We start from the raw sequence: 25,842 nt of genomic DNA, 5'->3' as shown, positions 1-25,842 counted from the left end.
AGTGAAATCATTAACAAAAACCATAAAATACCTTTCACCATAGAATCCTCTAGTTCTTGCAGGACCACTCAGATCTATGTGAACAATCTCCAACTTCTCTGTGGTAGAGAACTTCTTGCTAGGAAAAGACACTTTCCTCTGCTTAGTCAGAATACATTCCTTGCATACAACGTTAGTAGGCTTAACAATCTTAGGTGGATCTCTCACTGCAAATGTATTACTAGCCTTCACAATATTATCAAAATTTATATGACAAAATCTTCTATGCCATAACCAACTGTTATCAATTTTTGCTACGAAACATGTCATCTCAGTAGGATTCAACTGAAATACATTACCTATGGATCTAGTGCTAGTTCCAATCATCTTACCATCTCTGTCTTTGATAGTGCAGGTCTTCTCAGTAAACTGCAACTAATAACCTTTGTCTACCAACTGTCCAACACTCAACAAGTTATGCTTCAATCCATCAACAAAATAGACATCATCAGTGTCAGTTTTACCATTAAGAGTAATGCATCCAATTACACTAATATGACGGGCTGCATTGTTACCAACTCTAACAATTCCTCCATCATGATTCTTGAACTTAACAAATTTATTCATATCACCAGTCATGCGATGTGAACAACCACTGTCAATTATCCAATCTGATTTCTTTTCCACTTGGGTAACTAGAGCTCTTTCTTCTCTAATTTCTCTGTCAAGATCATCTTCCTTGATAGCCACAAATCCTATTTCATCATTACTTTCACTTTGACCTTTTTCATCAGATTCTTCATCCTCATTTGCATATAAGCAATTTCGATCTCTGTCACTTCTAGGATTAAACTTTCCTTTATACCTTTTTCTCTCTCTTAGGACATTTAGATGCATAATGACCAAATTCATTACAAGTCCAGCATTTAAAGATTTTCTTACCATCTTTTTCTCTTCTCACCAGAAGGGTTATTCCTTCCTCAATCTTCTTGTCCCCATTAGCTCTGATATTGCTAGCAAAATCTCCACGGGCGCTTGCACTCCTTGTCAAATTAGGTTGGATGTTTAGGGCACTAAAGGTTGTTTCGACTCTTGCAAGTTCACCAGACTGTCTCAGATCTGCTTCAACTGATTCCAATCTACCAAGCAAGGTTTCTTTGGTGAAGTCCTTAGTATACGGCATCACTAGTTGTATCATCTATGCAATTGGCTTGAAAGGTGGTGACAAACTTTTCAAGATCTTCCATATGACTTCATCATCATCTTTGGTTCCACCATGAGATCGAATTCCTGCAACCATTTCTGATATTCTACCAATATAACTTCTTACAAATTCATCTTCCATCATTTTAGCATCTTAATATGCACATATCCAACTTTGTAACCTCATTCTTTTAGCATGATCATCACCTTCAAAAATAGATTCTAATGCTTTACAAATTTCATGAGATGTTTCAAGAGACTTTACCTGATTGTATTCATTCTCTGGAAGGGCTGATAATAGAGCTTCTCTTGCTCTCATGTTACCCATGAATAGATCTCTTTCTTCCTCACTACAATCTTCTAGCTTTGATTCTTCAACTATTTTCTTCTTTCCCTTTGTCAAGATCCAATATCCCAAACCCATGCACAATAGATGAGTCTTCATCTTCTCCTTCCAACTGTCATAGTGGGCCCCATCAAATCTAGGACTATCCTTTCTGAAAAGATTCGCCATTGATCTCCCAAACTTGTTAAGCTTAACCTTCAAGGACCTAATTCTCTGATACCAATTGTTAGAATATAATAGTCCACTGATATAACTGAGAGGGGGTGCAGGGACAGGGTTGAGTCACTTATACGAATAATATCACCAATAACAACTTTAAACAATCTTAACCATATGAATAATGTAAACTGAAACCACAAGAAGATACTCGTACACAATAACACCAGATATGTTTACTAGGGAAACCCTTGATCAAAGAGAAAACCCTAGTGGAGATGGTACCCACAAGATGATGTAATAATATAAATATTCCTTGTTAGAGCATAGACCCTATTAGGAGTCTGTTACAACATTCAGTATATATGAGTCCCTATTAGGAGACTTTGAATCCCTGTTAGGAGATTCCAACCCTGTTAGGAGTTGTGGAAGACAACTTGCCCAGACAGCTTCGAGGGCAAGACCAATGAACCCACTATCCAAATGATCATTGTATTATTCCTTGCAGAATAATAGAACTGAATAGTACTTCCTCTGTCTCTATCATGTCAACCGAACTTTTGCTCCTTCTAATCTTGTAACCAGATCACAAACAGCGCATCCAATAATCCCTTGGATCGCTTACACACATTCAATCAATACTCTGCTCCTTTTAGCAATTCGCACTCCAACAACGATCTCAATACACATCATACTTTTTGCAATCAAGGAAAACATCTTTCCTTTATACCATATCTTCATAATAATTCCTTGAGTCAGCCTTGAGGCTTTCTCAATTAATTAAAATAAGATAATTAATTTAATTGTATAGAACTGTTGGCTCACAGTCTATACAAAACTTTACGCGTGCGACTCCAGGTCTTGCGCACTCGTTGAAGTTATCACCTGACTGTCCTTTGTCACTGTCTGACTGCACATCACCTTATTATATCTTGGTTAAAAGATATAATGCAAACATCAAAAACTGCCAAACAGATACTCTGTTTCTGGGCTGCTCAAAATCATATACAACTATCGTACATCTTCAATTGAGACTTCGTCCTATTAATCACGTCATCAGGACACATCCAAGAACATGTCCATAACTTCGCATCACTTAACCCTTACTTAGTTATTGTGCAACATAAGATCTTTGACTTCTATTCTTCCAGTCTCTACAGAAATACTGCTATGTTGACATCAATGATAAACACAGTCATGAATACAATGCTTAGGATACTCCCCCAATGTAGTATCATCAGCATTCATGCTAACACATACTAATATCTTCCCAAGGTTTATTAGGTATAGGTAATAGTGAATACAATCCCAAATTCTAACTAGTTCCTTTTCCTATTTAACAAATTTTGCAACTTCTCACCAATCTCTGCACATCCTTATAAATCTAGGGCCAAAAGTACTTATCTGAAATCAATCTTATTGTCTTATCAATTCCAAAATGTCCTTCAAGTCCACCACTATGCTTCTCCTTCATGATATTATCAGTGTAACCTGAATTCAGGCACCCAAGTCAAAAATCCACGCATTGGGTGGGCGTACGTCCCCGGTGTAGGTACTTCACGCACCCGAGTAACCCCACTACGGCCAAAACGCTATCCCACCACAGATGCACCGGTCGGAGCACCCGAGTGGGACACGAGTGCATCCCGAATGCACCCGTAGGTGCACGAGGGGTGAGGCTGGCATGTTGCATGAAAAGTTAAAAAAAACTTTTTTGCTTTTGTTTTTTATTGTTTTTTTAAGCATGGGAACTTTTCTTATTCATTTTTGAACAATGAATTTTGAATCTTTCATCTTTGTCATTTAATAATTTGATAGTCAATGGTTGACTTACATGGTACACCGTACTATGTATGGTTTATATTTTTCATTTACCATTATCATAATTATGTTTAAAAGTTTTAGTAATTATAGCTTTACTAAGATAAATGGTCATTGGTAATGGTTGTTAAGTTTCAAATTTCAAATTTGAAATTATGGTTTGTGAATCGCATTTCAATTTTCTATATTCAACTATATTTGGTATGTTATATTGAAGTATCATTTCATAATTAGCATTTTCAATCATATATGTATACTATGCAACCTCCCCCCCCCTCCGCACCCGGCCTCACACCCCCGCCATCCCCAAATTATGGCCCTTTTTTTCCTGCACCCAAAACTTGTTGTGACGTCCCCCGCATCACCACACCCCTATGCCGGTGTAGCACTTGATATTATCTCTCATAGATCTTGTAGGTATGGACAATTGAATTCCTTTAAACTACATATCTTCTAGAATAAAATAATTAGTCCACTTATCTCTTACCATCTGATCTTTAGAAGCTTTCCAAGGTTCTGCAAAATCAGGATCAGTTTCATACAAGTACTTCAAATCATCAAGACCAAGTCCCTCAACCCTCATCTCTGTCAGCAAACTCCTTCTTTGGCTCAAAGCATCAGCTACTTTAGTTCACTGTCCACTCTTATGCTTCAATGAAAAAGAAAAGTTTTGCAAATACTCAACCCACTTCATGTGTCTCTAATTCAACTTATTCTAACTTCCCAAATATTGCAAATCTTTACGGTCAATGTACAACAAAAAATCTTTAGGCATCAAATAATGTCTCAATTTCTTCAAAGCTTGTACAATAGCATAGAATTCCTAATCATAAACTAAATAATTTCTCTAAGCATCATTCAACTTCTCACTAAAAAAAGCTACAAGTCTTCCTTCTTGACTCAAAACAACTCCAATAGCACTCCCACTAGCATTACATTCAACTTGAAAAACTTTACTAGAAACAGGCAAAGCAAGTGTAGGTAATTCTACAATCTTTTGTTTCAATGTTTCAAAACTCATTTGCGCTCAATTTGTCCACTTTTCAAATCAATCTTGATAAAATACTTCGCTCCACTCAAACAATCTATTATGTCATCCATCCTAGGCAAAGGAAATCTATACTTCACTGTTATCTTGTTTATAGCTCTAGAATCAATGCAAATTCTCCATTCTCCATTCTTTTTAGGTGCTAATACAACAGGTACTACACAAGGACTCAAACTTTCTCTAATCAAACCTTTCTCAAGCAATTCTTGTACTTGTCTATTCAATTCAACATTTTTAGCAAGTGTAAGCCTATGAGGTGCTTTATTGGGAAAACTAGCTCCATGTATCAAATCCATACAATGACTAAAACTTCTCACAAGAGGTACACCATCAGGAACATTATTAGAAACGAGGTTTGAGAGCTTCACCAACAAAGATTCAATCTCAGGTGCGTGTTCTAGTTCATCTTGTTTCTCAGTCTTTCTAGGAATCAAAGCAAAACAAACATTCAATTTGTTCATATCCTTAGCAAATTGTTTTCCATCAACCAAACACTCTAACTGTAGTACAATGATTCTCTTCAACCTTTTCAACCAAAGGCAACAATACTTGTTTCTTTCCATCAACCCAAATAGTATACCGATTCAATCTACCATCATGCAAAGCTTGTCATACTGCCAAGGTCTACCCAAAAGAATATGACAACAATCTATAGACATCATATCACACAAGACTTCATCATGATAATTCCCAATTTTGAATTTAACAAAGCATTGTTCACTTACAAGTAAATTATGCTCCTTTTGGATCCAAGCAACATGGTAAGGTTTAGGATGTTTCAATCTCTGCAACTGCAACTTATTAACCAGCCCTTCAGAAGCTAGATTACCATAACTGCCACTATCAATGATAATTTTGCAACATTTTCCAGCAATCTTACATCTGGTCTTGAACAAACTTCTTCTCAAAAGAGGTTCTTCACTGACTTTTTCATTCCACAAGATCCTTCTCAACATTAGGTTCTCACTATTTTCAAGTTCATTAGGTGTTTCAGCAACTTCTTCACAAGACAAAATGTTTCTGCTACTACCTCCAATGTTCTTTTCAGAGTTAGTACATTCAAAAGTTCTATATCCTTCTTCTCCACACTTGAAATAAGTGCCCTTAAACCAAGATCTTTCCTCTCTTTTAACATCATTAGTATTCCTAGAGTAACTAGTATAGCTACCTCTAGTGTAATTACCTCTTTTTCTAGCAAGTTCTTCTTTCCATTATGTCTTTCCTTTATCTTGCATTGTATTGTCAAATATGCTACCTTCTCCATAGGTTCTACCTCTGCTTCTTTGATAACTGCCATCTCTGCTGTTGTCGGTAAAATCTACATTGTAGTGGACGGGTAGAATAGTATCCGAATGGGCGCGACAATTGAGTCGCCCCTTCGGAAAGGTATATGTACACCTTCGGAATGGATTTTGTAATCATCATTGGAAGAGAGTATATCGAATATTGTAGTATCTTTTGCATACATGCGAATAATAAAAGGAATACTTATGTGTTATATGTTCTTGTCTACTGTCTGAATGCATTAATAAACCGTTTACCCTATACGGTAAACATTTGGCGCCGTTGCCTATAAGGACCGAGTGCTATGAATGCCGAACACATTGAATAAAGATAGAGATAAGAATCCAGAAGATGACGGCATAACGGTGGCACGGGAAGTATTAAACTGCACACAACAAAACAATCGGAGGCACAAACTCCAACAACTCGCCGAGGGGTACGGCAGTGGTGGCACAGGAGGTGACCATGGTACCACAGGAGCACTGTCGAATGGAGTGCAGTAGCCAAGTTAATCAAGGGAAAGGTTGATAGAAAAAGCCTAAGAAAGGCGAAGGGTGATCAAAGGAACAAAGGAAGAATTGCCAAACTGGTATACGCCCAGGGGAAATCCGGACGGAAGGGAAAGAACCAACGCAGCTCGGAGTGTCAAAGGAACTCGAGCGTGGGGTGAACTCTTCATCCCTGATACACCCGACAAGCAAATACAGTTTGGTTGAAACAACCAAGTCCTTGAGGAAGCCTTCACGCCACTTGAGAACGTAGGTGTCTGTAACGCGGGTGTTCAAAGCAATACGGAAGTACAAAACAACGAGGGTATATACAGTAGCATACAACAAAAGAAAGAAAGGGCACTGATGGCCAGTCCATAGGAAAAGTTACCAAAGTTCGACGGGGATGGCACGGCTGACCTGATCAAACACTGCAAAACTTGCGAGACAATCTGAACAGCAAATGGAGAAAATGACCAGGACAAATAGGCAAGACTATTTCTAGCCACCTTACAAGGTGTAGCAATCAATTGGTTTTTGGACATCGATCCGACAAAGCTAACGACATGGGAAAACATGAAGGAATTTATTACAGAGTTTCAACTACTACGAGACGACAATGAGATAGTAGTAGAAATCTACACCACAAAACAAGGGAAAAATGAAACTATTTGTGTATATGCTAGAAAGTTAAAAGAATTAGTAAATAAGATGGAAAGTAAGCCAGTAGACGGGCTGAAAAAGGGATGGTTCATAGAAGGACTATGCCCGGAGTTAAAAAGGAAAATGAAGATTGTACCGCCATTGTTGTATATTGAAGCATACAATCAAGCGATGGAGTTAGAAAGTGAACAAAGAACAAAAAAAAGAGGAAAAAAAGATCATCCGACCCAGATGAATCCTCTTCTGAAGATAGTAGTGGTGATGAAAAGGGCAGTAAAAAGGTCCAAGCCCTCCAAAAGGAAATCAGGATGATGAAAGAATTTAAGAATATGCAAAAAGGAAATAGCCAGACTAAAAAAAATGAGCTATGGTGCACAGAATGCAAGACGAAAGGTCACACTAAGGGATCCTGTCCGAAGAATCAGTCCTGTAACATTTGCCAAATCGTGGGACATTCCACAAAGGAATGCCGTTCAATTTGAAAACAAGAGGGCATCAACAAGTGCTCCTGACACAAGAAGCTTCCACGTTATGAGGGAACAGAGCACAAACAATGACAGTACCACCTCGGGTGGGTACAGAAATAATAGGAGACAGAACAACACCAACAACAACAACAATAATAATAATAACGGGGGCCGCAGTTGGATTCAGTATGATGCGAACGATCGACCAATGGTTCAATGTTGGGCATGCAACTTGTGGGGCCACTTTGCACGAAATTATACAACGACGAACACACTACAGTTGTTATGCAGATGGTGTGGTCCTGGACACCATGAAGATACCAAGTGCCCGAAATCAAAATCAGGAGTGAATTTGATCAGTATCAAATTGAGAACGGATGAAGAGGAAGTCCTGGCAATTACACGTAAACAGGCAAAGTTATACCCAGACCCGACAGAAGAAAAGAAGAGACTGGAAAAAGCACGGGCAGAAATTTAGAAAAGGATGCAGACAAAGAAACCAGAAACGGAGAATGGGGACACTGTGAGTACCTTAATGAGGAACTGCGCAGAACAGAACATCATAAGGCAAATATTACAAACTGAAATGCTAGTAAAATTAAATGATATGATCCTCACAATGCCCCAAATACAAACGGCACTCACAAACATGGCTCCGGCTACTAAACTACCAGAAGAACCTAGGAAGGAGAAGGAAAGCGGAACATGTGCAATAGACCCAATGCTACTAGCCCTCACATCAGGAAGGCATCTGGCGGTCGTAGAAATGGGTATATTGAGAACGATCCTCTTAGACACAATTGTAGACGGAGGTTCAGGGGTAAATGTCCTACCAGAAGATACCTGGAAGAAGTTGGGACAGCTGATGTTGTGGCCACCCACATTCCAATTGCTGACTGCAGACCAACATGGCATTAAGCCTCTAGGGATCCTGATGGCACAACCAGTGACTATTGGAACACAGCCATTCTACTCGACTTTGTAGTCATACCGCTAAAAAGGAGGGGATATGACGCTATTCTAGGATGAGGATGGCTCGTGCAAGCAAAGGTCAAACAAGACTAAAAAAGAATACACTATCAATGGAGAGCAGAGGACAGAGATTCATTATTGATTTATACACACAAATGGTGGGAGAAGAAGCTGGATCGTCGAATTCAGAAGGAGAGGACGAAGGGAAGAAGCAGATGGAACAGGATGAGGAAGAAGTCCTACGGTTGGAAGGTGGATCAAAGGACGATGATTTGGATTTGGTAAATGGTCTATTTCACTGGCAAATGGAGGGTTATGAACTATTCCAAAGCTGCAACATACTAATGATAGAGGAGGAATGCAACAGAGATGGATTTCCAAAAGAATTTAGGAAAATAAAAGAAGGGAACACACAGCTGGATGAAACACCTGCACATATATTCAATAAGGAAAAGCCAATAAAATATGAAGAGGCCACGGTACAAACCATGAGTCTAGGAGATGATACCAAACCAAAGAACATATTGGTGGGAAAGAACTGGGATCCAGTAGTAAAAACAACTGCATTTAAAATAGTACGGCCTTTTAGGAGAGCAAAGCAAGTACACCATACGGACAAGCATCAAAAAGAATTATGGTCGTACAGGCACGTGTGGAGAGTAGAAGGGAGTACATTTTCCATAAAACAAGGCCATATGACCTATCAAGAGCGTAAGCAAGAAAAGAAGGCAATAAAGAAAAACAAAACAATGTACGACCTAGGAAGGACGTCGTATGGCCAGGCAAAAGATGATTGTAAATCATAGGTGATCCACTGTACGGCCAGAAAGGAGAAGATATTGTACATGGCACACTATATGGCTCAAGAGGGGAATAAGTATCACCGTACGGGTACTAACCAGCTCATGAATTGGACCATATGGACTCAAGGAGAAAACTAGTTACTGCACCATATGGCCTTAAGGAAATCACAAAGATCGTACGGAATTTGCATGTTCAAGAAAGATTGTACCAAAATCCAGAGAGAGCTATGACCCATGCGGAGAAGAGAAGAATACACCGTACACGGCTGAAAATTTGCAGGAATAGACCTGGAGGTGCACTATACGGCTGGAAATTTGCAAGAAGAGACCTAGAGGTGCACCGTACGGCAAGCACAAGGCAAGGGAAAAACACTATATAGACTAGAGGCATCGTACGGACAAGGAGCTACCACCGTACGACCAAGTAGATGCCTATCGTACAGACATGAGAAGTACCATACATCCAAAGAGGAGTACTATACAAACATCAAGTAACACTGTACAAACAATAGTACGGCAAGAGAGGATTGGAAGAGGCACCGTACGGCTTGGAAGATATTGTACGGTTTGGGAGGACACCGTACGGCTTTAGGAGGACACTGTACGGCTTGGGAAGCCAGCAAGAATACCATTGTACGGCCAAGCAAGACACCGTACGATCAAGAAATAGGGTGTCATACGGTCAGATACAGAAGCACCGTATGGCCAAAAAGCATCACCACATGAACGGTGTACTATAAAAAGGAATCCAGGAACAAACAGGCCATACGACCGTAAGGACAAAGAGAACACATGCGTATGGACTGTACGGACGTACAGGCTTAAGGAGCACAAAAGGAGTGGACTGTACAGCACAAGGACAGTGACATACTCTGTCGTACGAGGTTAAGTGGTGGTATAATAAAAGGGATCAAAGAAGGATAGAGGTACAGTAATAATGTTACCCTTCGGAGGCCGTACCAGAGCATTCAAGAGGAAGGAGTCGTACTCTTCAAGAAGCAGGAGGTTCTCTTTAAAAAAAAGACAAACCAAAACAATTCAAAATGAGTAACGTATGATACCAAAGGGAAAGAAAAGACATAAAAAGGTAGTAAAACATAAGCCGTTGGCAAAAAGAGTATCGAATCGGAAGAAAATCACAAAAATGGTGTGTTCCATGGAGTTTTGTGTGGGTTTGAGAGTGCCCCTCGACCCCATTGGGGGTTATGCCCCCTAGACCCCCAGTCACTTCAGTTACCAGTTGATGAGACCTGGAGCTGCTGCAGGCATGGAGTGTTTGTATGCCAAAGGTGGAGAGGGCACTGTAGCAAGCCTTTCGAGAGAGGTGTTACGCTTTGAGGCACTCGAAGTAGGTGTTCGACGTAAGGCTATCTTGGTGGATGCATAGAGAGCTCAGGAGGAGCTGATCATCTAGTTGGAGGCAATAGAGTGACACTTGGCTCAGCGTACCCAGGCATTGAAAGCAGAGAATGCGGCACAAGTGGCTATCAAGGTCAGCTTGGCTAAGGTGACAGTATTGTGTTAGCAAAGGCTACAGATGCAACGTGTTTTGGAGACCAGTTTGGTGCAGGCACAGGACAAATGTGAAAGTGGAGTGAAGGAAAAAGATCTATCCCTATTATAGTTAGTTCAGTTAATGTATTTCGTTTTGTTAATCTATCTCGGTAATTTTGTAATTGTCATCTGGAGATGACTTTTCTTTTGGGGGGGATGATGTCGGTAAAATCTACATTGTAGCCGATGGGTAGAATAGTATCTGAATGGGCGAGTGACGGTTGAGTCACCCTTTTGGAAAGGGTATATGTACACCTCTGAAATGGATTTTGTAATCATCATTGGAAAAGAGTACATCGAATATTGTAGTATCTTCTGCATATATGCGAATAATAAAAGGAATACTTATGTGTTATATGTTCTTGTCTACTGTTTGAATGCATTAATAAACCGTTTACCCTGTACGATAAACATCTACCTCTTTGTCTCTGATTATGTTTCTTCATCTTTCAAAGCACACTGATATGCTTCTTCCACACTGTCCATCTTAACATAGATCATCTCATCTTCAATTGACGTCCTCAAACCATTCAGGCATCTAGCCACTTTCTCATCTTCATCATCAACATGTCTAGATCTGATATCCAACTTGCAGAATTCCTCGGTATATTCCTTCACACTCATGTCCTTTACCTCACATTTTGCATTTTCCTCAACAAATTGACTTACTAATCCACAGGGAGAAACTTCTTCAACTTTCCAATCATTTTTGCCCATGTCTTGATCTTTTCTTTTCCTCTCTTTTGTCTTTCAATTTGCAAATGATCCCACCAAAGTGAAGCATGACCCTTCAACTTTGTGACTGCTATCTAACCTTCTTGTTAGGAGTCCCTTCAAAGTCAAAATACTTGTCCATCTCAGAGATCCAATCCAATTTAGCATTAGTCTCAAGTCTTCCATCATAACAAGCAACTTCAACAGTAAGTCTAGCATTCACCCTAGACAAAACTCTCAAAAGGCTTTATTTATCTTGTTCAACTTCAAGTTCAGGATCCGGATTAGGTGTTGCTTCTTCATCATCACTAACATATTCAAGATGTACATCTCTTCTCTGGGCTGTCTCAACAGCCTCAAGACTTGCTACAATTTGGCTCAACATGTCCATAATAGAATTATCAGCATTTCCTCTACCACGAACCATCTTGACAATAGTTCTTGCAATATTGTAACCTTTTGCAAGTTATAGGTCTGATTTTAGATCTATCACCCTACAGCCAATCCAACAAGGTTCTCTACGATCCAATCCACAAGGAAGAAATTAGCTCTAATACCACCTGACACAAGGGAGGATATAGAGAGTAGGAGCAAGATGGATAAACCCAACTTAAACCTATAAACAATCCCCCTTTCTCCAAGTTCACACGGAAGCTTAATCAAATACACAACAAGGAACAAGAGACCATGTGTAGCATTCAATAGGTGTAATTATTTAACTTCACATATAAAGATAGCAACATGCTCGGCTGAGAGGCCTTTCGGGTTGCGGCCTTAGAAGATTATGAAACCAGAGTCTAGGCTCGCATCTCCTATCTTCTACTCTCTAAACTTATTCCTTACTAGGAACTGCCTTTCTTACATCTAGCCAAGCTTCTTATATAGCCAAATAAGCCACAAGTCGGCTAGTCAAGCATTTAATTACATTATGAGTCTAGTCTTGGAAGAGTAAACCAAAACCTAAGTAAAGGGCAACATAAGCTCACGCGCACTTAAGGATAAGTCCACACAGGAGTTAGAAGTTGGCTCCCAACTACGCAAGACGCCACGTCACCATAGGAAATTGCGTGAATAGGAAGAACATGCCTCACTGGATAAAAACTGCAGGAAACAAGGACAACGAAGAACGACACAAAACTTGAGGAATATGAAACATCAGGATTCACGCACTTAAGACAAGGATCTACAGTAAGTCCTTGACATGATACCAACTGCGCACAACCTGAAACCAAAAGCAGCAATGATTACTTCGCGAACAACAGACTAGTACAGAAAACAAGAAATATTTTTGGTTGATACAAGATTGTTCAAAGATCCAAGATGCTCCTGCATCAATATCTAAAGATCCTCTTCACAACAACCATATGTGATTCTTTACGATTTGAAGAAACCCTTCCAACTATATCAACTGCATGTGCAATATCTGGTCTACCACGAACAACATACTGCAACTTACCAATCATAGATTTGCATGGTTACCGGGAGACCCGTCTCCCCCCTAAAAGTCGCGTCTCGGAGACTTTTCGCGTCTCCGGAGACCTCAAAAAAGGTTGGAGACTTCATGACGAAGTCTCCTGAAGTCTCCCCGTCTCCTAATCCAAAAAGTGAAGTCTCCCCAAAGTCTCCTAGTAAAATATAAATGTAAAATATAATATTAAATAATTTTATATGTTTTAGCCCTCATTTTAATGTTTTTAATACAAAAATTAAGAACACTGACAATTTAAATGATTAAATCATTTAAAATATTTTTGGAGAGTGATGATTTTTTGGAGAGCATGATAGCTGAAGACCTTGAGATGGATGATCACAACCTTGTGGAGTAGATGATAGTACCATCAACATACTAATACTAGATATATTTCTGTTTTTTGTTTATTGTACAAAGTGTTCATTTTCGTTTGCATATCGGCAATTCAGCATCAAACTATACTTTTTTGAATTTAAAATTTGAATATGTAATGATAATCTCAGCGATTATCAATCTGATATGATGGTGATCATATGCAATATTCAAAAAACAAATATTTCTATGAGATACAATATTGTGATCATGTGAGTTTTGAAATCTTTGACTCTATGAGTCTATTTTAATTTTTAATGTGACATTACTATTATTATTTACTTTAGTCTTGCAGTATTACTATTTTCAAATTTTGTATTTACTTTTAGTATTAGACTCTTTAAACATCAAAAAAAATTTATAAAAAAAAAATTGCCATCTCCAAGTACCCCCGTCTCCTATTTGAAAAATTGCCGTATCGGTACCAGTACCGGAGACCTCAAAGTCTCCCCATCTCCCGGTGACCTTGTAGATTTGTATAAAGTTTCATTTACCTCTTTAGAATCATCCTCTTTAGATGATTTGCAGCCTTTGATCACAGGTGTTCTCACTGGTTGAGAATCTTCCATTCCAAAAGATTTCAATACCTTTTTAATATACTTGGATTGACTGATGTAAAAAAAATTCTTCATCTATTGTATTTGAAGACCAATGAAGAATTTGATTCCTCCTATCATTGACATTTCAAATTCTTTTCTCATCTCTTTTGCAAATGACTCGCTCAGTGCTTCATTTCTACCAAATATTATTTCGTCAACAAATATTTCAACAATCAATATCCTATCCTTACTTGGAGACTTTAGATACACATTGCTATTGTCACTGGTTCTTGCGAATCCTATTTTGATAAGATAAGTATGAAGTCATTCATACCATGCCCTTGGTGCTTGTTTCAATCCATACAATGCTTTATGTAATTTGCAAACCATGTCTTTACCTCTTTCATCAGCAAAACCTTCAAGTTGTTCAATGCATACTTCCCCTTCCAATACTCTATTTAGAAATGCAGATTTCACATCCATTTGATCAATTCTAAATCCTTTATGAGCAGCATATGCTAGAAGTATTCTAACACCTTCGAGTTTAGCAATAGGAGCAAAAGTTTCAGCATAATCCAGTCCTTCTTGTGCATATCCCTTGCATACAAGTCTTGCCTTATTCCTGATCACTTCTCCTTTCTCATTTAGTTTGTTCTTGAAAATTCACTTAGTAACTATAACATTTTTGTCAGTAGGTCTGGATACCAACGTCCATGGCTTGTTCTTCTCAATCTGATCTAGTTCCTCTTTCATTGCCTTAACCCAGTCACCTTCTTTCAATGCATCATTAACAATCTTAGGTTTAAATTTAGATAACAAACATACGGTTTCACTTGCCTTACTTCTTGTCATCACACCAGCATTCTTATCTCCAATAATTTCACTGTGAGGGTGATTAAGTTTCACATACCTTGGGAGTACCAGTTCTGATGTTTGGTTACCTTCATTAGTGTTCACCAGTTACGCATCATTCACTTCTTCATCCACTTGTGGTACTGTATCTGGTTCCACCGGTCCAATGTAAAGAAACATGTTGTAGCATTCCAGTTCCTTCTTGTTGTCTTCTTCATTTTTCTCAGAAAATTCATCGATCTTGACATTTGCACTTTTAATCATCTTGTTAATTCACTTGTTTAAACATTTGTCTTGATTTCTAGTGGAGTAGACGAACATTGAAATAGCCACTGATGTTTAAACTATCAGGTCTTAATATAAGCATCCGTTGGAATATAGACAGAAATAGGCTAATATAACAAACCAATAATTTGCAGAAAAAGGAATTTATATGACCGCAGTAATTCAAATTCTGGATCATACATTTGACTGTAGCATTAGAAGTAGAATAACTTGTATGTTGACTTGCCCAGCATAAATAGAGATATAACATCAGCAACCTAACTAAAGGAAACTCATAACATCTCAGTAAGTATGAGCAATTCCCATGCCCCTGTCTGCAAAAATATCTATTCCAGAATAAGTCCAAATGCCACACCATCCTTAATTACTACAATCTACACCATCTTAAACCTTCACATGACCAGCAAAAGCTTACACAGCAAAGGAAGAGTGCTTGCTTGATGCAAGGAAGATTCAAGCTATGGTAAAGAACTCATAACATGACAAGAAATCTGCACCAGGTCACAATGAAGCTTACACCTTGATAATGTGCTTATGCCATTAAGGGTCCATTTGGTTCCTGGAAGATGACAGGAATTGGCTTTTTCAAAATCTGGATTTGAAAATTTTTGCGTTTGTTTCAAAATTGGCAAAATCGAATTAGCATACTGGACTTCCAATTTTGTCTCATAACTAGGTTTTCCAACTTCCTACTAGCAAGTAGGAATTGAAAATCAAAACCTGGTTATGTTTTTTAAGGAATGTAAAATCAATAGATTGGACTACTTTTTGAAATTTGCCTTCAACTCCAAGCTTACACATAAAAATGTGTCTTCACATGCATCTTCCGAGTGAAACAAACAGTTCAAGTAAAATCCCAAAAATCAGAATGAAAATTTGCAAAACCTCGATTTGGCTAAACCATGGTTTGTAGAAATCCCAGTTTTTAAAATTCCACGAACCAAACGGACCCTAAGAGAACACCGCAGCATTGATCATAGACTCGGCTAGAACCTGCAGTTTGAATACAATCTGCAACAATCCCCTTTGAACTGATCACAGCACTTAAAGTCAAATCCATGCCAATGCGCCCGAAGTTAGCTTCTTGACACAAGTACCCGTGCCATTAGAGAAACGATACATGCATTTATCTTAGAGTTAATCAAGAATTTGCAGCATGGCTAGAACCTCCCAGGTCTATTTTAGACTAATTTCAGCAGCCAGGATAAAATACTATGAACATGCTCTTTATAATATCAAACCCCAGAAGTAGTTAACAGCCAATCACCCATAAACAATCCTCCATGAATAGGATTCCAAACTCAGGCAATAGATATTTGCATTTATTGCATATTGATTTCTGGGAAAGATTGTGTAAGAATTTTTTCTGACAATAAAATTCTTACACAATCTTTCCCAGAAATCAATATGCAATATTCATGGATTGTGGAAATCTGATAGCTTTTATTTGCATTTAACTCAAACCACTGTTTGCAATATCCAACAATCTATATCCTGCAATTGTACCTGAAAGAGACTTCACAACATCTTCAACAATTAATAGCCAAGGTAGATCTTTAGTTACCAGACCAAATCTTCTCCTAGAAGGTTCTCGTTCACAAGAAGGCCAATGTAAACCGCATCCAATCTCCAGAACCATGGAGGGTTTCAAACAACCAAATAATAGTCTTCAGCATGCCAAAAAAGGTCTCCAAAATGCCACTTTATAAACTCCAACATCCTAATTAGGATTTGTGGCCTTTTAATTTAGTTGCAACATCTCCTTATGTTGCCCTATGTGGCACCCACCTCTTAGAAAGCACTGTATTTGATAGTGCAAAACTCTCTAGGCAACACTGTAAGGATGTAAGTTTGCTTAAAAGTACAATCAAGATGTTACACAACATTTTAATCCACCACGTTGTCTCTCATGAACATTCAAACCACTACCTCAAATACAAAAGAAAACACCAACTTGAATTTGTGTATCGGCGTAAGTTTTGTCAAATTAAAAAAAAACCCAAGCTGCAATTCTACAATAAATTTAAAGCCCAAGTGTGACACAATATACACAAAGCTCAGTAGAGACAATACCAAAACAAACTAGTCTACTAAGTTGTGATCTACTGCTAATTTGAGGCACTCCTTACTACATTTACCCATGTCCCCTTGCATTCATGCATATCTAATGCAATTTAGTACAAAAATGAAGAAGAGCTGTCTTTCTGGATCATGACCAAGAAATAAGCTGAGGCACCTCTCAGTAAAAATAGCTTATGCTCAAAACCAAGAAGGAATGCTCTTCACAATTATCAAAGGACTAAATTAATACAACTTGGTGTAAAATGATGGAGAAGTAACTTTATACAATCCATCAACTTGATGAAGGTATGAATAATTAGTTAGGTTCTTAAGAAAGGCATTGATTCAAATGAGTGCCAGTGGTATCGTCTCAAGAGTGTACACCAAAAACAAGTTAATTAGAAACAGCTTGCAAAGAGAAACAACAAAAAAGTAGAAGATGAACATTATATAAAGGTAGTTAAACCTAGGCTCGGCATTTTGTAGGTTACATGCACTTCAAAAATTTCATCTAGAATTTATATAAGTTTGGAGCTTAAGGATGTAAAAATCTACATTTTAAGTCACAATGCATCATTTTATTTTTATTATTATAATTTTATACTGTTTTCATGTATTAAATGTTCTGAACTTCTATATCATTGCTAAAACAACCTTCTATTTGTTTTCCACCTGACCATTTTTGGAGTTATGTCATGCCTTATCCTATAATGAAGTTGGCCTGGTCCACATCCTTAACATTCATAGGCATGGATCACACTTAGAAAGAGTCAACCATGCCCTATAATGGATGAATCTGAACCTCTACATGTCCACTAGAATATGGATCCTCATCTCAATTAAGGGATTTGAAACAAGTTCAACTCATAGAAATGTCTCTCATAGGAGAAAAATCCATATTATTTTAATTGTAAAGAACATAAGAAATTTATTATATTTCCACAACATCTCCAAGCTAGCCGGGCCAAGTTCTATGGATCTATACTAGTAATATGTGAACCTCTAGACACTCATGAATATGGAATTTCTCAGTCTAGGTGGATTGATTTATTCACAACTACTATGACAGTCATATGGTCACAAACTAAGGGTACAGAATTTGAATTATTTAAAGGTAAACGGGAAACAAGTCTCTTGTGGGTGTCCGTATTGGAGTCCTCTATGTCAAACCAGTGCCTCGTGACAATGATCCTATGAATAAAAGACATCTTCTAAAGCAGTCTGCATCAGTAAACAATGAGTGGTTGGTCAACAACTGAGTGCTCAAAAGCCTCTGATATATCTGGGGAAGTGATCAAACCAAGAAAACATTTGAACACTATATGTTAATGGCAAACAAGCCTCTTGTGAGCTTCCATACAAGGGGTCTCTTTTAAACTGGTATCTTGCCTGGCAATGACCTAATAATACCCTGAACCAGTAAATCACAGTAGTGATCAACAGTTACATGGTTGAACATCCTCGAGAGAGGTATGAGAATGAATACATGGTCCAACTACCCCCTCATCCCAATCCCCATATTTCTATCACTCACCTCGGCCTATTAACTATACATATATTATGTCCCGGCTCAATCCTGTTGGGTTCTTTTTGCTATTTATTTTAGAACTAAAAGTAGTTTTCCATTGCTTAGATGCTACTACCAAAGAATATGATTCCATTAAAGGCACTTAAGTCTTACACATTTGACTTCCTCTGTTTTCGAATCTGAACATCAAGAATACAAGAACCTGAGACTTTCATTGAACAATCCCCTTCAACTTAACATTAAATCACATCACAATGTAATAATCAATGGTATAGCCATGCTAAATTTTAGCTCGCCTTTTTTCATGTCCCACACAATTAAACGCAGAAACCTGATATGTCCACTACAGTTAAACCTGAGTCAAAAGTAAAACTCTCGTGATGTTTTTTCGAAACATTCATTCCAACCTCTGTCAAGTTTTATAGTATTCGTCTTGTTTATCCATATGAGCAATCGAACCAGGTTGAATTTTATGTCACGCATCTTGTTTTTTGAAATGGGCAACACAGCCACCGTCAAATTTTAAACATCGACCTTGTTTCGATATGGCCAATCCAACCATCGTGATTTTTGTATCACCTGTTTTAGTTTTAAGAAATGACAATTTAACAGGTGTATTTATTAGCGCGCATTTTGTATTTTTGGACTGGGGAATCCTACCTGAGCCATATTTTACAACACCCCATCTTGTTTACTCAACAATGCCAATCTAAGTATCTTGAATTTTATGAAACTGTTTTGTTTTTGAAACACGATTTTTAACATACAAATAAATTCATTAATGCCTACAGACATTTTAGAGGCAGACATGATTAAAAAGAGAGAGATAATTGGATATAGACTTACAGAATTGGTGTTCATGTCTACCAAAACATTCTGCTTAGACCCAGTGCGCTTCCATTGATCTTCCACCAAACTGAAATGGAAGTTTGGCGTTTGAAATGAATAGAAAGGGATTCGACTAAAGTGCAAACAGGAAACGAACAAAATAAACCTCAAATCATCAAAAGTGATGGTTTTCTAAATCAAATCGGAGAGAAGGGGTTCTTTACTTTGGGCTCGGGAGACTGCTCTCTATTCTTTCCGTTGAAAAACCCGATGTGAAACTGGTAATCTGTTTCTGGGAAGGGTACAACTCCATAGATTTTGAAGAAGGTGTGGACTGCCCTTTATTCTTTCATCCCTTTTGAGGAGAGGGTAACTTCCTTACGAAGTGTGTTTTCAAAACAGGCCACTTCATTAAAAAAAAATTAAATGGAGGTCATCCACAAACAAGTTTTAGGAACTTCATACGGGCCACCTTTGGCTAAGAGCCAAGGACTAAGGAACATCCAACATTTGACTTTCATTTTAATCACTTAAGAAAATAAAATCATGATTAATTTAATTTGGAGTTTAGATTATAGATTTTCTAAATACATTTATCTTATTGTTTTATTTACATTTAAAAAATTTAGAATCATAATATTAAAAAAATATAATATATTGGTCAAAGGGTTCTTGGTTCATTGATGAAGTTGAATGGTTCACCAAGAGTCCATTAGGATGAGTGCAAGGCCATTGACATCAAAAAAGAATGAGGTGAGGAGTGTGCCTTTAAAATAAATAAAATATATGATGCACATAGAAATTTTTCAAACTAGTTGAAGTTAGGAGGGATATGATTAAATTAGGAACAAAATAAGGTATTAGTTTTTGAATAATATAGGTTGATTAAGCAATATATGTACGGCAAGATTAGGATCATTCATATGGAGGGTTGTAAGTATCTATGTGAATGGATAGTTGAGTCTTCATACCATGGAGTACAATATCTAAATCAAGAAAAAATTATCGCCCAAGTGTGTTAGCACATTTTTTAATACCACGTTTACCTCTAATAAAGTCATTATTTCTAGAGTTGGACAAACTATTCCAACCCCCCTCAAACCAACCTTGTAGGAGTTATGTTCCTTATTCCAACAGAACGCCACTAAAAGCATGTATTAGAAACCAAAAGATTGAGTTGTGTCATTCAAAAAAGCACTACATCAAAATTTTTGTTTTGATACCATTCAATAGTCAAGACACTTATTGAAAATCAATTATTGATACAAATTGTGTCATTATAAAGACAACAAAAATTAAATATTTCAAATGTGACATGTGTCTCTTATATGACTATGAAAGAAAGCATTAAATTAACAATCAAATACAAAATTGAATTGAGCTACTTGAAACCCTATTTTGAAATTGCTCTTAAAAAATAAAAACTAAACCATTCATTTGTAAATTCCTTAGTCATTTTGAACTATGGATCCATAAGAGATCACAAAGCATTAAAATAGGTTCATGTATAATCAATCATTTACCTTGTATCCAATTACACCTCTAAATGAGATGGAGATAATTGTACTAGGTGAAAGATCTTAAAGTGGACCTTCAATACCTCTAGTTGTACACTTTAAATGTGGATATGTTCAAGAATCAAATGTGGAATTATAGCAATGTTGGTTACTCTCTTAAACAACATAACTTTGCATTCATAATTAATGTGTGAACTATTGGACCTTGGATTTATAGATTTTTTGTTAAGATAGATAAAGAGCTAAGATTTGATCTTGCATTACAAGTAAATCTCATTGTTAACAAAATGGATGTGGAAAGGTGGCAGTCATCAACTAGTTTCCTAATGTTGATTAATGAGATAATTATAATTAAGAATTAGCAACTAGATTGATTGACAAATCAATTCATTTTAGTGTTGTTGGTAGGGAAAAGAGCACATACATAGATCCAAAGAACTTGTCACGTCTTATTGCATGAAGTATGTGGGAGATGATCTTTGGAACATAAAATGTAATCTAGGGATACCATCTAAGGACCACATCTTATGCAATAAATATAACCATATTGAGAGATCCATCCACCAGTAACATTTGTTGAATAAGAAGGAGAATATGAAAGAGTATAAATACATGAATGATATGTAAAGGATATATATATATAAGGAGTTATGTATATGTAAAGATTTAAATATAAGGAATTATCTATTTCATGTATATATAAATAAAAAGGAGTTATGTGTGTATGTGTGTATGTTGTTGGTCCCAACCTAACTACTGAGAGGGGGGGTGAATCAATACAAACTCTTTTACTGATTAATCTTGTCCCTAGATGAATAAGATTTACTACAAGCATCTTAAATATCAGTAAAGTAATGAAAACAATGTTATAGAAGCAAGTTAACTCACACACATAAGCATACATCAATGGCACATAGATTTTATATGTGGAAACCCTTGATGAGAGGATAAAAACCACAATGGGAGTAATCTACCCACTAGCCCTTATAATGCATGTAAAGGGTTGCCCCATCAAAGGTTATAGTTGTTCCTCCTAGGAACACATTTTGTTAGCAATGTTTATAACTTGTTAGGATTACAAAAAAGCATGTAAAAGCTACCTAGTTAAAGGATTTACAAATCTCTTGCTAAGAGACATCTTATAAGAGGATCTACAAAAGCTTGTTGTTGAAACTTTCCCTGTCAAGAGCTTACTAGTAGATGCAATGGTTTAAAAAAATCTAGGTAAATGATCAAAGAATAGAATTGTCTTGCCTTGTAGATATTTTTTACGTTTCCTTGGAGATGTACTAATCTTCTTCCTCTATCTTGCTTGCCTCGAGAACTTCTCTAGTTCACTTATGCTTGATTTTTGTCTCCCTTCTCTGCAACTATGATCTTTTTCACTAGCTTGCCCTCTCAATCTAGCTTGCACTCTCAATATGAGCAATAACTTAAACAACCTTACTAACAACAACTTCAATAAAGAAGTTCAAGTGTCTTTATACACTGTAATGTTTTGGGCACTACAACCCAAAACCAAATCCCGATCAATTTTCAATTTGAAATTATACTTGAGCTATTCGTAAAAAATCCATGACACCTACTAGTAGGGGTGTAGACTGGTAGACCAACCAGTCCCTCTATGAGTCTAGATGTAGCCTATGTCCTTATGTCCTTCTATTGCTCAACCTATATGCTTGTCACATCACTTTTGACTATCCATACATCTTGTCGCATCATGAATGACCCTTCATGCTTGATGCTTGATTCATTGTATACTTAACATGTTGCATGTCATGACTTCAAATATGTCACAATACATTTGTTAACTAGTACACTCTTCTACCGGTGGTTGCATTAGCATTCAACGTCTTCATCTTTCATTGACCAATTGCCAATCAATGACAACACTCTCATAACCATTTTTCATGCCAAGTGTACTTGCTAAGTCCAAAAATCTCCCCCTTTGGCATTGATGGAAAAACCTTATAATCACCTTTGACCTTCTTGGTCAAACTATGCCTTTTGTTTGCATTCATCTAACTATACTAGTAGAGAGTTCTATGGCTATGTGTGGACTTAATTGAATCATTTGTTGGAACTCCCCTTTAACATGATCTCCATGCCCTAGGCTCATTTCTTTTTCTCCCCTTGTGGGTATGTTGTTTTTTTGCTTCTCACGCTTCTTCAATCTTCTCCCCATTTGTATTCTCTTGTCTTCTCTCTTAGTTTTCTCATCCCCCCTCTTTTTGTCACTTCCCCCATTTATCTCATTCTCCTCATTTTCCCCTTTTTGTCATCAACGACAAAGGGTTATAACCCATAAAATACATCCTTGTATTGACTCTACATATTGGTAAGATGAGTTGCCCATGATGCCTTTAGATTTATGAGAGAAATTGTCGCACTCCTAATATCAGCCAGATGTTCCTCATTCTTTGGCAATAAATATTTATGTATCCTTGATGTGTCCTTAAATGATGTTTTCCTATGGTGACAATATGCTTTGCAGTTCCAAAAATCTTAGAATTTTATTTTCTTGTTCAACCTTGACCCTTTGAATCAAATATAGGGTAATTTGAGTCTTTGATATATACTTCATTACTTAATTAGTTGTTGCATTGAATGATGTTTGCATTAGTTGAAGCTCTAATTGAGCTTGTTATATAGTCTTCTCTAAATCATTTGTGAATGAACTTGGATCAAACACTTTTTGCAATAGTAGCGTTATGGTTTTAAGTGCCTCTATCATTTCATCTTTCATTTCTTGTAGTGTTTCCTTTCTAAAATCAACTAGGTTTGCAAGTTTCTCAATTCTCTTAGCTTTTACCTTCTTTTCTACTAAGTTCTCAATATCTCCTAGCTATTCTTTGATGTTGTCAATTAAGACCGTAAGTTGATTAATTGGATCTATATTAGGATCATATGTGGCATCTAAGGCTAGTTATGTAATTATGTCTCTTATCATGACCATTTTTTTGGCCCTTTGTTGCCTCTTTCTTACTAATTAAGCTTCTCACATCTCTGCATAATCTTTGAGTATTCCTTGAGCTCTTCCATCTACATTTGTTTTACTCTAGGTTTCTTTTCAACAATGATTGTGTCAAGAGTTTTCTCTTCTTGTATTTCTACATCTCATTCAAATATTTCTCCTTCATCTTCAGAACTAGATGAAGATGACAATGATGATGATGATGATTGTCAACCCTTTCTTCTTCTCTTCCTAGCAAGTTCACCTCTTTCAATTTTTGACACACTTCTTCCACTCCTCATGCTTTTATGTCCAAGTGTTTTTCTCTTAGACATTTTGGATCTTGAAGATGTTACTCCTCTCCCTAGTGTCTCAATCTCTTCATGTTACTCTTGTTCTACTATAGAGTCAAACTTGTTGTTTGTCTATGGCTCATGTTGTACTTGCTCCTTCTCGAGAGTTTTGTCCTTTAGGGGTGCTTCTTTCTATTGAAAGCATGAATGTTGATGATATTCCTATGGGGGTGTCTTGTAGAAATGTGATTAGATCTTCATCATAATGAATGTTACATTCATGATTGTGTTTGTCATTAATGTCAACATAGCAGTTTTATGTGGTATTTGACAGAAGAACAACAGAAAGATCAAGTTGGTACGGATAGATCATCAAGCATTTTCAGTAGTGAGGTTAAAGGGAGATACTACTAAGTGTCTAGTAAATGCATCTAACCTCGAAAGCATAAGATATTAAGTCTGGAAGAAGTTATGCAAGTTTTAGTGAAGACTATTTTGAGATAGAGTTTACAGAGGCATGTTCTGGTAAACTTGTTATATCTCTTAACAGAGTTGTTATTTTGAGAAGCCAAAGTTAAAGGTGTGAAGAAGACACTCTAGAGATGATGTGGCTAGGTTTGCTTGTCATAATGACGCATATACAAAAATATATTCAAATTTCAAGGCGAAAGATCAAAGTTATCACTAAGTGTAATGTGTTCTTAATGTGGTTTTATAATAATTAATTAAGAAGGTGTAATAGTTGACTCAGGGAATTGTTTTATGGATTCAGTATAAACGAAGGACATTTTCCTTTATCATGTATGGAGGTATGCAGATAATTGTAAGTAGCACAAGTGTGAAATGCGAAGATAAGCAAAGTGGAGCGGAAGTGAAGGAAACTTCATTACCGAGGTTTTATTGTGTAATCTAAAGTTTGATACTTGGATCCAAGGTTCATGACTTGGTATACAAGGTATGGAAGTGATTGGTTTGGATGACAAGATAGAGGAAGGAAGTTAAAGTATAGTTGATACAATTTTCCTACAAGGAATAGTTGAGAGATTAGTTGGACAATAAGTTCAATGGTCTTGCCCCATAAGTTGTTTGGGCAGTGGGTCCTTCTATCTTCTACAACTCCTATCAAGGTTGGCACAACTCCTAATAGGGATTCAAAGTCTCCTAACAGGGGCTCATATGTACTAAATATTGTAATAGACTCCTAACAAGTTCCATCCTCTAACAAGGAATATTTATATTAGTACATCATCTTGTGGGCAGCATTCCCACTAGGGTTTTCTCTCTAATTAAGGGTTTCCCTAGTCAAGATATATGGTGTAATTATGTATGTGCATCTTTGTATGGTTTCTCTTTACTTTGGTTGAATGGTTAAGATTGTATAAGGTTAATAAATGTTTTAATTATTGGATAACTGATTCACCCCCCCCAAAATTATCTTGGTGGACTATTGTTTCTAAGAATTGGTATCAGAGCATTAGGTCCTTGAAGATAAAGTTTAACAACTTTGGGAGATCAGTGATGAGTTATTTCCTAAAATATAGTCCTAAGTTTGATGTAGGAAATTTTGACACCCAAAAGATGGAGCTTCTTGATAAGAGATCAAAATTGTTTATTGAATTGAGCATTGACTTTCTAGATAGAGGCA

The 25,842-nt window shown here is 37.1% G+C and overlaps 1 protein-coding gene across 8 annotated transcripts in view; it reads right to left on the bottom strand.

The window, feature by feature from the left end:
- Positions 1 to 19,817, bottom strand: part of LOC149537428 (DHHC-type zinc finger family protein) — a 67,173-nt gene extending 47,356 nt beyond the window's left edge. For 4 of the 8 annotated variants that reach the window (XM_089802921.1, XM_089802922.1, XM_089802920.1 and 1 more), the window contains exon 1: positions 19,453 to 19,777. Coding sequence is in view for 3 of the 8 variants with exons in the window: in XM_089802918.1 (XP_089659044.1) it covers positions 19,453 to 19,567; positions 19,659 to 19,747 (204 nt within the window). In the remaining 5 variants the exon portion in view is untranslated. Of the gene's footprint in view, positions 1 to 19,452 lie in introns of all 8 variants that reach the window. The other 4 variants (XM_089802918.1, XM_089802919.1, XM_089802924.1 and 1 more) reach the window with 4 other exon arrangements.
- Between the last annotated feature and the right edge of the window lie 6,025 nt (positions 19,818 to 25,842).

The sequence above is a fragment of the Cupressus sempervirens genome, chromosome 9 (genome assembly GCF_028749045.1).
Source record: "Cupressus sempervirens isolate cs-2001-9-10 chromosome 9, ASM2874904v1, whole genome shotgun sequence".
NCBI lineage: Eukaryota > Viridiplantae > Streptophyta > Pinopsida > Cupressales > Cupressaceae > Cupressus > Cupressus sempervirens.
Note: the sequence above shows the minus strand (reverse complement) of the source record. Positions and strands in the feature narration are given on the sequence as shown.